The 15,863-nt window shown below is 33.4% G+C and overlaps 1 protein-coding gene across 18 annotated transcripts in view; it reads right to left on the bottom strand.

Annotated features, from left to right (window-relative positions):
• Rim (Rab3 interacting molecule) overlaps nt 1-15,863 on the bottom strand; it is a 513,404-nt gene that overhangs the window by 156,841 nt on the left and 340,700 nt on the right. For all 18 annotated transcript variants that reach the window (XM_069820175.1, XM_069820163.1, XM_069820168.1 and 15 more), the window contains 2 exons: nt 14,341-14,628; nt 10,780-10,855 (listed from right to left, as the gene is read on the bottom strand). In XM_069820175.1, coding sequence (XP_069676276.1) covers nt 10,780-10,855; nt 14,341-14,628 — 364 coding nt within the window. The remainder of the gene's footprint in view (nt 1-10,779; nt 10,856-14,340; nt 14,629-15,863) is intronic.

Raw genomic sequence — 15,863 nt, 5'->3', positions numbered from 1 at the left:
CATAGCTTTCTTAAAGGAATAGTTTCCAGGGCAACTCATTTCATTGCACAGGGATGTGGAGTGGCCCCCTAGATCACCAGATCTTTCCATGGATTACTTCTTATGGAGCTACCTGAAAGCTCAGGTTTACATTGAAAAGCCACAGACTCTTGAAGCTCTTTCAGAAAACATAACTCAAGAAATCGAGCAATTTCATGTGCTATGCTTGAAAGGTCTATGGACAATTTTTTCACCCACCTGTAACTATGCCAGGACAAGAATGGTCGCCATTTGGATGACATCATTTTTAAAACATGAATTACATTTGATTTTTGTTTGTGCCTTATGTTTCTTAAATGACATCATATATGTAATCTTTGAAAAAAAAAAAAAAATGAAATTGAAATTCGTTCAAAAACATCTGTATTAGAGTGTTTTGAAAAAGCAACACCTTCTGCCAAATCCTGTACAATAAAATGTGGGGTGCAAAGCTACAAAATTGCATAATACTTATTTCGAATGTACATATTTCAATATGTGTGTAGTTATATAATCTTCATAGTCAACTCTCGATTATCCACTTGAAAATTATTTGTTTTATAGATTAATGAACAATTTCAGAACTTTATTTTCTGATATAAAATCAATATTTTATACCCATTCATTCTTCTCAGTTCACTGAAATTACTATTTTTTTTTATATACATATATATTTTTCTCCCCTTTATGGAAAATTTTCCAATGATATTTTCACTTACTGTAAATATACTCATCTTACTGTTTAGTGACCAGTAGCAAAATCAACCATACATTATACAATTTTTACACATCTTAACATCATAGTTCGGTATTCACATGATGTCTAAATTTAATTAAACTTTGCTAAAGACGAATAAAAAAATTACTGTTTTAGTGGTAGAGTGTTCCTTAGTTTTCGTACACAGTTTATACTATTATGGTAATTATAACTGTACAGTTAATACTCAATTTGTGTGTATGACATTTTTTATATTGTGTTAGTTTCAACAATGGTGGAAAAATGTAGTGAGTAGTTCTGACAACAAAATGGAAACAATAAAGGATCTTGCAGGATATTCTAATAAATGTGTAAGCAACAGCATTAAGGAAATAAATGTTTATAGTATTTGAAGACTAGATATACATTAATATATTAACCTACTACAGAATATCTCATTTAACGTGCCCCTGCTGTGGGTGCTACCACAAGCTTCATGCAAACATATACTAGAAGCTTAAGAGTCTATTCTTAATTTAAATTTCTATAAAGCTATAAAAGCTATAAAAGTGTTCAAAATTCCTTAGTTGCTTTGTACAGAAATTTTTTTTCCATTTTTAACAAAAATTACATTATTCTTACGTATTTATCACAACAATGGTTACAAATCACACCACTTCTAGCAACTTGATTCTTTACAGTTCAATTTTGCATTATAATTTACCGGTACAGTTTTAAAGAGTTTACAAGAGTGACGTGATATGTAACCGTTATTGTGATAAGTACATACAAAAATGTAATTTTGAAGTTACAAATCGAAAAAAAATTTTGTACGAAGCAAGTATGGAATTCACAACAAATGTTTAACTTTAGAATACTAGCCAATTAAAGAAATGATACTTCTGAATAGTTAATTCTCTATTTGTAATACGTATTCTTTTACCCTTAAAACTAAAGAAAAATAGTACTGGTATTTTACATAGAACTTCAAATTATTGTAACTCTGAAAATATTGAGAATAGGACCAATGTTTATACGACATTTTTTTGCTCAAAATTTCTTCGGAAATAAGCTCCGTAAGTGGGGGTAACTCCTCGTGAATAACCCTGTATACAGTATCTAAATCTGTTGTTGTTTTCTAATGCCAGGCGTTTGACAATAAAGTCATGTGACCTCTTGCACTCCAATATTTTTCAAAGATATTATCATGGCCAGCCACTGAAGCACAGATTTTGAGGTGTTCCGAATCCATTTCTTGGTTTGAGTTGCACAATGGGCAGTTAGGGGACTGATATATTCCAATTCTATGCAGGTGTTTGGCCAAACAATCATGGCCTGTTGCCAATCTAAATGCAGCTACAGACGATTTTCGTGGTAAATCAGGAATTAACTGTGGACTATGATGCAGAGAGTTCCATTTTTTCCCTTGAGATTGTGTTATCAAATTTTAAATAAATCTAAATCTAAACTAAGCAAACATAGACATATCGATAATAATAATGAACTCTGACTAGATGCATGATAAATGAGATGTTCTGTAGTTTTCATTAGATCGGTGTGCTTCTGAAGTGCAAATAAATAAAATCAATATAATATATATAATATAAATATCGAAATAGTGTAACAAGAAGAGATTTCTATCTTTGAAACAATTCGTGCTAAACTCTAGTAATGAAATCAAATTCTAATTCGACAAACTTATTTCAATTATGTACTCAACTGCAAAGAAGTGAAATAATGTCATATAAGGAGAAAAAATGATTTTAATTAAATTATAGAGTACCTAGCATAAAAATACCTTTCCTGTAAACTATGTGCTGCAATAACGCAGTACATTTCAATTTTGATATGCTGGCATTACACAGTATGAGTGGGAACAGTAAGAAGGAAAACAAGAAATAAAATAATTTAATACACATTCCTCTAGCAGGTTATTCTCAGGTACTATAATATTATCTTTAATACGTGTACATGCATGTTTGGCGTAATGTGTGCAGTGCAGTCAAATTCTGGGACACTTGGAAAACGATCAAAGGGCTATAATTCAAAGGATTATTTTGAAGTAATAATTACGCTATTTTTGGGACAGAATGTAACCTGAATTACATATATTTTTGTAAATTGTTTTATATTTTATTTACTTATGCTACTTCTAACCTCAACTATAGTGGATAATCGAGAGTCAACTATATATACAAACAATAGTTAGTACTTAGCTTCGTTTGTAGATGTACTGTTATACGGTACTATTATTTTTATACATTCAAATTATTCAAATTTTGTCATCCTATATACGTAAATTATTTAATACTGCCATTCATTTTACATTATTTTAATTATACAAAATAAATTATTCCTTTCTGCAACTTTCTACGCATACAAATAAATACAGGATGATTAAAGAACAATGTTTAATCTTTCGGAAGGTGATAGTAACACTCATTTTCAGAAAAATGTTCATATGAACATGTGTCCACTTAAAAAGGATTTTTAGAGAAGTTAGCTAAGAAATAAAAAAAATATATATAGTGTCCGAAATACTATTACAAAAGAAATTGTGAATTTGAAGACGACTGTCCTTTAAGTCAGAGAAGAGAGAAGGCTGAAATTTTTCATTGCATTTATTATATTCAAGTAAGTTCAAGAGTCTTTTATATATATACATACATAGGTGTATGTATTATTATCTTCGATATAACCATATATTAATTACTTTGAATTATTTTATTGGACTCGCACAGTGGATTTGCTGGTTGAAGTGAACAATAATGTGCATAACATTTTGAAAGAAAACATGCTAATACAACACACTAAACCCTATTAGCCTAGGTGTTGTAGGACATGCTTTACATTCAGGTTATAGACAGCCTCATGGTCTAGTGGTCAGAGCTTCTGGCTTTAGTTCATGAGGTCCCGGATTCGATTCCCGGTTAGAGCACAGGAATTTTTCCTGTGTTCGTCCATGGTCTGGAATTTAGGTTAAGTTTAGATTTAAGACCTCTCCTGGCACTACATTATCATAATCATCCTATCACATCATCGGGGTAATGTAACTCCGCCTTCCAGGGACCCCAACCTCAGAAGTGGGTTACAACTAAGCCACAACCAGGAGAGAAGACCAGAAATGTCGAAAAGACAACCTGGTGGCATTGGATAAAAAAAAAATATATATATATATATATCTTACTTTAGCAATGAAACTTTAAGTCATATTTTTACAAGATTAAAATTACAATTTTTGCAATTTTTTTTTACAATTTCAATTTAAATTTTTTACAATTCTTTGGCGAGATATAGTGAGATGAGGTGAGGCCGAGTATTCGCCAACAGATTACCTGGCATTTGCCTTGTGGTTGGGGAAAACCTCGGAAAAAACCCAACCAGGTAATCAGACCAAACGAGGGTGAAGTGAAGTGAGGCCGAGGACTCGCCATAGATGTTTAAAAAGAACTTTAAATAGAAGAATTAAAAAAATGGCAAAAAAGAATGGAAGGAATACTGGTGGACGGGGTTAGACGAAATATGGAGTACTATGGTCTAACATATGAAGACGCTGCTAAGAGAATTGACGAGAATGAAAATTATCTCTGGATAAAGAATGTTTCTTAATAAAATTTCAGTATCATGGATATGCACACTTTCTGAAAACCGGTATATATTTTACTCATTCTGCAACAATTCAATTCCTTGAATAATTTAAAGGGAAAAATTGTTCAGGGGCCGGGTATCGAACCTGGGACCTTTGACTGAGGGTGCCAATGCTCTACCAACTGAGCTACCCAGGAACTCTACCAGACCCAGTCTCAATTGGATGCACTTATGCAATATGGAACCACCCACCATTTTATGAATATCTGGATTTCTATTGCAAAATGTGTCTTAATGTCTATAGTTTCTTATACAAAATAGAACCAACTCCTATCTGTAACGTGCTGCCCTATAGAGAGATCTGAACCAACCACCAAAAACAGAATCCATAGTGCAGTGTTTTGCAATTTAGAACCAACTCCAAGCTGTTAGTTGCCATGTTTGGTTTGTGTAAATATGGGAGTTTGAATTCAATTTTTTGCCAATAGGAGTGATATATTATATTATATTATATTATATTATATTATATTATATTATATTATATTATATTATATTACATTATAGCAACAAGAGTAATGTTAATGTATCAAAGAAAGTTGTAGAACCGAAGATGTTTAGGTATCAAATATGTAACTGCAGAAGAAAATCCAATGAATTTTTATTTTAGTAGGTTATTTTACGACGCTTTATTAACAGCTTAGGTTATTTAGCGTCTGAATAAGATTAAGGTGATTATGCCGGTGAAATGAGCCCAGGATGCAACACCGAAAGTTACCCAGCATTTGCTCATATTGGGTTGAGGGAAAACCCCGGAAAAACCTCAACCAGATAACTTGCCCCGATCGGGAATCGAACCTGGGTCACCTGGTTTCGCGGCCAGACATGCTAGCCATTACTCCACAGGTGTGGACAGGATGATGTTGATGGAATCAATGGTCCCCTTGACTTCACCTTGGAATGATAAGTCAATGTATGAACAAATGCTAATGAATATATATTTTTTAAATTTTATTTGTAATCCCACAATTAGTGTCTCGGATGTTTAGTTTTCCAATAATAAAGTGTTAAACATGGATTTGAACTAGAGTGTTGCCTCATCTCTCTCTCATTTGAATCACAGAAGTAGGAACCAAGTGCCAATATCCAGTTTTGCAATAAGCAATATGGAACCAACTCCAATGTTGCCCTTCTACTCTGTGTGAGTCAAATACTGATGCGAGCTGCACCATTGATCTGAAAGAGCATTTCAGAATGTTAATAATGCAATCATTACTTTCGTAATAGTACTGATGTAGAATTTTATTTGTAACGATTTGCTAAAACAGCTGTAGCTCAAAAGCTGTATTTTGGACTTGGTTCCATATTGCGTTAGTGCATCCAATTATTCCCTTTATATTCACATACCTCAAGTGGGTTGACAAGACGTCAAAGACCTAGCATTGAATGCACATCAAGCTCTGTGCAACTTAAATTTATGGTTTCCTGTTAACGAACAGTGATGTGTATTATACAAATCTGGCTTTCAGGTATAGCTCCCTATGAAGCCGACTTGAATACTTTCAAATTGAGGGTTGTATTTACAGAATTTACGAAAGGTTAAACATTTTCAATTACATTTCCTCTAAAGTAATTAAAGTGCACTTATATCCATTTGCTTCTGACTCCCTTCAATTGTTATGATTTTTACAGTACAGAAAGAGTGATATGAAGAGACTGGCACTATAAATCACAGCTCCATCTTTCGGCATTGGAGGGAATTTTCGAAGCACTTCTGGGTCGTGAACCACTAAAATGTCCATCCATGGTATAAAGGATTCTCAAGATGATTTTGGATGAATAACATTAGATCTTTGCACTTGATAAGTTACGTGCGTTACTGCTGGGACATAAAATGTAGAAAAAAAATTCTACTATAAGTTTGTTTGTACAATTCAAAATGCAAATACTTTATTAATAGCCTACATTAAAGATTATAACTTATTTATTTTTTCGGAATATGTATGGTAAGACTTTCCTGTGTTAAATTTCAACGTACCTCGTTTACATGTTTCGACCTATTTATGGGTCATCTTCAGAACTGGTCGTTGTTGGTCTTGGCGCCACTTGTTCTGTTTCCTGTGAGGGTGTGTTCCTGTGGTATAGTGTAGAGTCAAAGAGTGTGTGTGTTTTTAAGTTGAGTTGTGTGTTGAGAATTTCGTTGGGGTATGTTTTTGTGTGTGTGTGTGTGTGTGTGTGTTCTCAACACACAACTCAACTTCAAAACACACACACTCTTTGACTCTACACTATACCACAGGAACACACCCTCACAGGAAACAGAACAAGTGGCGCCAAGACCAACAACGACCAGTTCTGAAGATGATCCATAAATAGGTCGAAACATGTAAACAAGGTACATTGAAATTTAACACAGCAAAGTCTTACCATACATATTCCGAAGTGATACAGTGTTAAAAGTTGTGTAATCAAGATGCATACATTTATTTTTATTACTACCATAGTGATTTTGTAGTTTTAACTTACGTCATATAGAAATATACACACATTCATCTGAACTTTCTTCTCCTCAAAATGACCAATACTATTATCTTTCAAAACAATTTCCCTTCTTCTTGAATCAATGTATAAATCACTTAGGGTGAGTGTTTTACAATATATTTAGGGATGAAGGACTAAAAAAACACTACTTCACATAAATTTTTATATCTGAATGACTACCATAACACAGGGTAAAAAAATAAATTATGCAAATTTTTGTTTTCTACATCATAAAATTAGAAATATATATAGAGTCGTTATCCAATACATAAACATTAGTTGGCACTTAAGGAGAGATTATACTAGCACTATACTTTTGTAATTAAATTTAATAATCAGACAGACACTAAATCTCTTGTTTAACTATTGCTTGTTTGAGTAGAATTTAATTCGAAATTAAAAATTAAAATCAAATTTATGAGTGACAGATATTATATCATTTAATATTAGTCACAAATTTTAGCCATTTTTAAATACATTCAAAATAGTGTTCCATAAAGAGATAAATAAACAATTTCAATATTTACTCATTTATTTTATGAATAAATAATTAAATAATAGCAGTATCTTGTAGTTAACGGTATTATGTAAACATAATTAAAACTGAAATCTTAATATGTATTAAATTCAGATTTGTTAATATACTCCGTTCAACAATCAACATTCACGAAACAAACATTTTAATCATATTGGCTAAGTTATAAAAGAACAGTAGTAAATCTTTCCGTTTTATGTGAAACAATGTGTAATAATATGTTTAGTTAAATGGAGTCATGTAAAAATAAAATAAATAGTGTCTGAACAGTTGTATCAGTGCTAATTATATACTCAACACCCTTTTATCTCTAGAAATGTCTGATGCAGAAAATCTTGTATATTTTACTTACCAACTACTATCTTTCTATTTTAAGTAATGTTTTCTTTGTTACTTAAGAATTTGTAGGGAGTAATTTTTTATGTTTCTTTGTCAGTTAAACATTTATAAAAACAGTACTTTAATATATTTAACATTGAAAAGCACAAGGGGTCGCTAAATCAAGTAAGCTGTCCTGTACATTTGTTGATACAATAAGAAGTAGAAACGAAATATCGATAACTGACACTAATTCGTTCAATGTGTATCTTTTTTTTCAATGGGCATAAATGCACGATGAAATGCATAATATTTACCAGTACTTGAAAAAGTTAATTAAAAGTATTCTGTACATATACTAATACTGCTTTGTTTTACCTTATATTTAAATGAAATATAATATGTTTCCTACTGCATTTTAAGCCAAAATCTTAAGAATTCAATTATATTATTCAAATATATTTTTATATGCTGATATTAGTAAAATTTTATTGAAAGAGAACATATTTTTTAGTCTCACATGTTCATATTAAATCCGATTATAGTTCGATATCCATGAAATATAATGACTTGATAAAATTATAAAATCAGTTGTGAAATTTCGTAAAATTAAACATTAGAATAAATTAAAAATTGGGGTGTAAAGTAGATTGCCCTTCATAGTGCACCTAGGGTAATTCAAAATGATCTTACAACTTGAGGCGAAAATATTCCAGCAATAATACTGCTCTTTTAAGGGGAGAGGATGGTATTTTTTGGTTAAAAATGAGTAAACTTTCAAAAAAAAAAAATTCTTCAAAATACTCTGTGATATGTGTGGAATGCATAGCATAACATTTTGTGGGTATTTGTGCCCTTATCAGTTGTTGAGACGCTATTGTTAAACTTCCTGCGTTATGGATTTTAAATCACTCACCCCCTTTTATTGCTGTTTCCGATAAATTGAATTTTCAAAAAAAAAAAAATAAAAAAAAAAAAATAAAAAATAAAAAATAAAAAATAAACTTTAAAATATTCTTTGATATGTGTTGAATGCATTGCATAACATTTCGTGGGTATTTGTGCCCTTATCGGATGTTGAGACGCCATTTCAAACTTCCTGCGCTATGGATTTTTAAATCACTCGCCCCCTTTTATCGGTTTACAGTAACTTCATTTTTTTGCTACATTGCCAGACAAAAATGGATATAATTTCTGAACTATTAAAGTAACATGCATGAAATTTAGAACACACATTCTTTAGACTATTAGGAAACTTTTCTCTGTAACAGAATTATGTTAATTGTTTTCATTTTAAAACTACGTCTGTTTGTTTGCAAGAAAGGAATTCAGAAAAGTGTATTAAATTTTAATTGTTTATTTTACAAACGTAGGGACTAATATAAAAATTCTGTTACAGACAGTTAGTAGAACATGCTTTTGCAAGTACGTTGCAAAAACCTGGATGAATCTACCTTTAAAAATGGTTTAGATATATCGGTTTTAGTAAAATCCTGCATTTGGTATATTTTTTTCAAATCTGGGCCCCCAAATAATTTTTTTTTCAAAATATTTATTTTTGGTTGAGTTGCTAGAGCTATGAGCTCTCTACATACAAAAAATTAATATTTTACACCAAATAGGAAAAAAGTTTTAAATAATACCATCCTCTCCCCTTAAGAGTAAAACATGCAGATATACTCAAAGTGTTACTGTAGTATGCAGGTGGATAAACGCCATTAAAAAAATAATAATAAAATAAAAGTTCTCAAGCAGTCGAAAACTGGTAGCATTTAAGGCATCGGTACTTTCATAATATTTTAAGAAAACAAACTTCGTACTATAACCAAAATTATTTATTTAAGCAATTTATGTGAGAAATATAGAATTGTAACATATATGTAGGTAGATAATGAAATTTTGTGTAGTAAAAGCCAAGATCTTCTTTGATCTTTCTTTTTGTATCCTTAAACATCAAAAAGAACAAAGAAATTATTAACACTAAGTTATGTCTAGTTATGCACTTACTTCATGTAATCCTCTTGCTTTAAATATATGCAGTGTTCATTACTAATTGAAAGTTTTTATTACTTTTTTTATAGTTGATTATTTAACAACGTTGTATCAATTACTAGGTTATTTAGCATTGATGGAATTGGCGATAGCAAGATGGTATTTGGAAAGATGAGGCCGAGGATTTGCCATAGATTACCTGACATTCACTTTATGGTTGGAGAAAACCTAGGAAAATATCCAACCAGGAATAGAACCCACGCCCAAGAGCAGCTCTGGATCAGAAGGGAAGCACCTCTGCTGACTGAGCTAAGCCAGTGGCTATTATTTCAAAGGATTAGACTTCGAATTTAATGTAATAATTTTCACAGCCATATTTACGATCTTGAAATGTTATTTAGAGACTAAGAACAATTTAAACATACTATGGGAATTGCCTGAAACGCAAAACTATCATTCTGCAGAAACTTTGATTTTGCACCTATGTAGGGTAACAAATTGAACACGTCCCTTTATGCAAACTAGGTGGAGTTAGTTCTAGAATTTTAATTTATATCCTTACTATAATTTAAACATTCGCAATATTGCTACTACACTTACAGGTTTAAATCTATGTCAGCCAATATCTACAGCTCTGTTAAAGGCATCACTAGCTTTAAAATATCTTAAGTCTATAATTTTGCATGAAATGGCTAATTGTAATTACACATCTTTACTGGCAATGGTACTTTAGCTTACTAATTGCTACATTTATTTAGATACATTTCATAATCATTAACATCACTCTAACAAAAATAATAAATCTATACAACTCTTTTTTTTTTTTTGTACAAAGAGGTTATAGGAGTAGCAAATTAAGCAAGGATTCGTTATTTTAAATGTAATCATTACTTCTCTACTATGGAAGGTGTAAATGAAAAAGACAGGTGAACTACACCAATAAAAAAAAATCTCTGATGTTATCACCAGTGTGGGCATCACCCAGTGGCTGAGAAACACTGAACTAAACAACAAAACTGAAATGAAGCAGCAGTTCTACACCAAGAAGAAGTCATGCATAAAGTATTTTCGATTCACTGGCTATGTTACTCACCCCCCATCCCAGAACCTCTCATCCCTTGCATCAGCTTCATTCTTTGTTTCATCATTCTCGCTCGATCCTCGAGATCCTGTGAAACAAAGAGCAACAATAACAATCATCATCGATATTATAATCATTATCATCATTAAAAGGCTTTATCCACTCCTAATGAAGCACATGAAAAGTACAGTAGCGTGCAAATTAATCTGAACATGACATATTTTTACATTTTCTGTCATTGTTGGCCTCACAGCTGCTCATACCGCTTTAATTTACATCTGTAGTACGTGTAATTCCATTGTTGAAGGTCTGTCGTTATTATTTTTTTTATAATATGTGACATTTTGCCTGTCGTTTTGTACTTATAAGCATTTCAGTTGTGTTGAAGACTTAATACTGCAATCCTGTGTAAATTCTGTCGTCTTCACAAATGGATACAACTCAACGAAAACGGTCTAAAATTATAACATTAGCAGAGCATTCTTCTATGACACAGAGGCAAATTGCTGCAGAATGTCACATTGGTTTGGCTACTGTTAATTCGATCATAAAAGGATACAGGGAGACTGGATCCATCACATCCCAGAAAAAAGGAAACTGTGGCCGGAAAAGGAAGACTTCATCTGCAGATGATCGTTTAATTGTCAGGAAAAGTAAATTAAATCCTAGACTAACTGCTGTCGACTTAACCCGCGAGTTAATGGCTACCACTGGGGCGAATATTCACGTCACAACAGTGCGGCGTAGGCTTTTGGAAGCTGGATGAAGGGCTCGTAAGCCTATTAAGAAGCAACTGCTAACCCCTGTTATGTGCAAAAAACGCTTAATGTGGGCAAAATTACATCAACACTGGACAGTGAATGACTGGAAGAATGTACTTTTTTCCGATGAGTCTCATTTCGAGGTCCATGGCCACCGTGTTTCTTATGTACGGAAAGGATCCGAAAAAGTAACAGCAGCTTATCTCCAACAAGCACCCAAATACCCCCCTAAAGTAATGTTTTGGGGTTATTTTACATATGAAGGGCCTGGAGCATTAATACCTATCAAGGGAATGATGAATTCTGACAAATATATTCACTTATTGGAAACCAGAATCGTACCCCAGCTGCAAAAATCATTTCCGGAAGGCAGAGATGTGTTCCAACAAGACCTGGCACCATACCATACGTCTCGAAAAACTACAGAATTCTTCAACAAGAAGAATATTCAGGTACTCCCCTGGCCAGGAAACTCACCCGACATCAACCCCATTGAGAACTTGTGGTCAATTTGCAAAAGAAGAATGCAAAAAATGGATTGTTCTACAAAGGAGAAGACGATTTCTGCCCTCATTGGTGTATGGTTTCGCGATGAAGAATTGAATATTTGTGGGAAATTAGTGGAATCCATGCCAAATCGTCTCAGAGCTGTTATTAGGAACAAGGGAGGCCACATAGATTACTAAGGTATGTCTTAGATCCTTTTTTTATCCCGTTTGAGTGTTTTTTCATAAGTAATTACGTTGTTCGGATTAATTTGCACGCTACTGTATATAGGCTCTTGCAGGTGGGATCTACTTTCGTCTTTCGATGAACATAAGGTGTGAGAAGAGCCAAACTGCAATGGGAGGATGAATTTTTCTGATGGCCTACCCTGACGACGATGGTTATGAAAGATACGTTCTTGTTGGGATTGTTGCGGATAATAAATAACCTTTTCACTCGCTTAGTGCACCTGAAGACGAAGGAAGATCAACATCGTGAGTTTTAATATACTTAAATACTTCACTAGTGTACTGAATACAGTAAAATTTCTTGCAACCGGCACCCAAACAACCGGCAATACCAAAACAATGGCACTTTTGGCTGGGCAAAAAAAAAAAAAAGTTTAAATCTGCCGCATTGCCACAGTCTGGACAGTCAGTTTTGCCACATTAGTAAGTTCGTACGAACTTTAATTTTCAGTGAATATTCGAACCTAAAATTAGTGTATTATTTGTGTTGTGTGATGTGTTTTAATAAAGATAATCCACACAGTTTTTATGTTTATTTAATTATGTTCCAGCCCTCAGTGTTGCCATATTAGAAAGTTCACACGAACTATTGCCATCAATGAATATTCAAACCTAAAATTAATGTATTGTGTGTGTTGTGTGATGTGTTTTAATAAAGAATATTCACACAGTTTTTATGTTCATATAGTTATGTTCACAGCTGTCAGTGTTGCCACATTAGGATGTTCACACGAATTTTAATTTTCAGTGAATATTCGAATCTGGAATTAGTGTATTATTTGTGTTGTGTGATGTTTTAATAAGAAAAATCCACACAATTTTTATGTTTATTCAGTTACGAGCAAGTGATAGAAAAATAAGCTTCACATGGCGGCAATTTCAACATTTGGCACCATGAAATACGAACTTTTTTTTTCGTATATACCGATATTTATTCAATTATCTGGCAAAATCTCATATGCGGAACTAGCTTGGTCCCTTTGGTGTCGGATAAGAGGGATTCTACTATACTGTATTTTCCTCAGTAGTGGGCAGTGACTGAAATCTTTGGTAAGGTCTCATGTAACTAGTTTAAGTACCTCCTATAATTCATCACCATCATATTCAAGGCACGAAATTAGGCCGTTGTTGGCCTGTTTCGGTTCCAGCTATACAAGATCCAATAGACGTTTCTGTGAACGTCCAGGTCGTCATCGTCCTTGAGGGTGGTATTTTAGCATTTCTTGGGGTGTCTGGCCAGCTTCGATACGAGAAATGTGTTCAAGCCATCTATTTCTGTATTCTGTAATTTTTTCTTCTAATGGTTGCATGTTGAGTTCCTGCAGTATATCCTCGTTCCTCTTGTGGTCCAGAAATGTGTATCCTGCAGTTCGTCGCAGATATTTCATTTCAGCTGCTCTTAATCTGCTGATATCTCTTTGTTTCAGAACCCAAATTTCGCTTCAATAGAGGACAGTTGGTAGTGCAAGGGTTTTATATACCGGTAGCTTTATTCTGGAATGTTTCTGTACTAAACTTGGTTTTACGGTATGGTTTAGCAGTCCTAATATTTGTAAAAATTTGTTAATTTTTCTGCTTACATCTGCTTTCTGTTTGTACCTTCAAATGCCATTATTTTGTTTTTTTCTGGTGAAATCTTCATGCCATATTCTTCTATGATTTTATTTAGTTTAAATATACCCATCTGTAAATTGTCTTCGGAGTTTGCAACTAATACTTGGTCGTCCATGAAAAGAACTGTGTTTAGTCTTATGGAACTTGAAATTTTAATTCCTAATTTGTACTCCTCACACCAAAGGCGTCTTAATAATTAATGTTTATTATTCATGATATTAATGATTATTATTGTTATTATATCATTATCATTATTACTGTAATTTTATTATTATTATTATTATTATTATTATTATTATTATTATTATTATTATTAGGGGAAAGGAGAATTATTACTAGACAGGGATATACGAGTATAATTTGTTGTTTAAATAAAAATTAAGTTCATTATTATAAGTAATATATATTATTAACAATTTAATGCAATGCATGGGTAAATAAATATGGACAAGAATGCACAGTACCTGAGCAACACGTTCTTTAAGAGCTTTTTGCAGGGCGTGTGGTATCTGTGGAAGCTGGCGTTTCTTAGGTGAACCAGTAGGTGTGGCAGTTGCTGAACGAGAGAAGCGCGGGACATAAGCATGAGAAGGAATGGGCTGGCCATGATGCATTCTGCCTTCGGGCGGTGATAGGCTACGGTGGTCCCCCATACGACGTGGGCTTTTGGATCTGCTTCTAGAATGGAGACTAGGTGAATCGGTAGGAGCAGCAGAATGCGAACGTTGACCCATCATACCCTGACCTCCATTCTGGAACAATTAATAGTTAAGCAATAACATCAAATAAGAACAGTACATGATATCCTCACTTTCCTTCACAAATCAATTAAAAAAACATTAATCAATGTCATATTTAATATCATATAAATTAGTTTTTTATTTTTTCAGTCAATTACTTATCATGTTAAGATGGCAGAAATGGATTCTGTTACTTCAAGATACAATGTTAATATACGTCACGAATATTTTCGACTTACATAGGTTGGATAAAAAGTAATGGCAACACTGCTGTCACGTGACGATGGTGCGTTCGAGAATTCCCAGCTGTGTGGACATGAACGAGGACTGTTAGATGAGTTAGTGCAGCCAGCGGCGATAGTACTCTGTCAATCTACTGCAGTGTGTAGAATGTTGACTCTCATAGGGATAGTGCGAGCGCCCTAAGACCACGTTTACAAAAATAGAGCAACGTTCCTGGATCAAAATTGAAGTGACACGAGGTCGTAGTACACAAGAATGTTTTCAGGGACTGCATGAAGCATATGCCGATGCAGCATTGCCATATTGCACAGTGGCACGATGGGTTAAAGCGTTCCGGGAAGGCAGGGATGTGAAAGTGATGTTCATTGTGGCATATGACATTGATTGGGGGTAATACTGCACCATGCTGTACCTCCAAGGCAGACGGAAAATGCGGACTACCGGAACATCCACCGTACTCACCCGATATGATCCAAGCGATTACGATCTTTTCACCAAAGTGAAAGAACCACTGCGAGGGACCTGGTACAATACCAGAGATGAACTTATCCGTGCTTTAGGGCGGTCAATACGGAACATCAACAAAGATGGACGCGCTGATGGTGTACGACGCCTTCCAAACATTTGGCAAAAGGTAATAAATAAGGGAGGCGACTATATAGAAGGTACGTAAATGTTGTACCCCTGTGAATAAAGCCATGTCAGAAATATCGATCTGTTGCCATTACTTTTTATCCAACCTTAGTACTTTCAAGTCATCTTCAAGTAATAGTTTTCTAACAAACAAACATTTGAACTAGGTGAAAATATTACTTAAAACACATTTATAAAACACTAGTAAATAGTCTGACCATGCATACTTTACATAAAATGGTTGAATGGCGTACATAGTCTTAAAATTAAATTGACATACAGATAGAAAGCCTTCCAATGAACATAATTATAATACAATATATTGAGAGGCATGCAATGTGCCTGAATTATGAAATTAAAAACATTTAAAA

Source organism: Periplaneta americana, chromosome 3, assembly GCF_040183065.1.
Source record: "Periplaneta americana isolate PAMFEO1 chromosome 3, P.americana_PAMFEO1_priV1, whole genome shotgun sequence".
Taxonomy (NCBI): Eukaryota; Metazoa; Arthropoda; class Insecta; order Blattodea; family Blattidae; genus Periplaneta; species Periplaneta americana.
The sequence above is the reverse complement of the archived record's forward strand: the minus strand, read 5'-3'. Positions and strand labels throughout refer to the sequence as shown.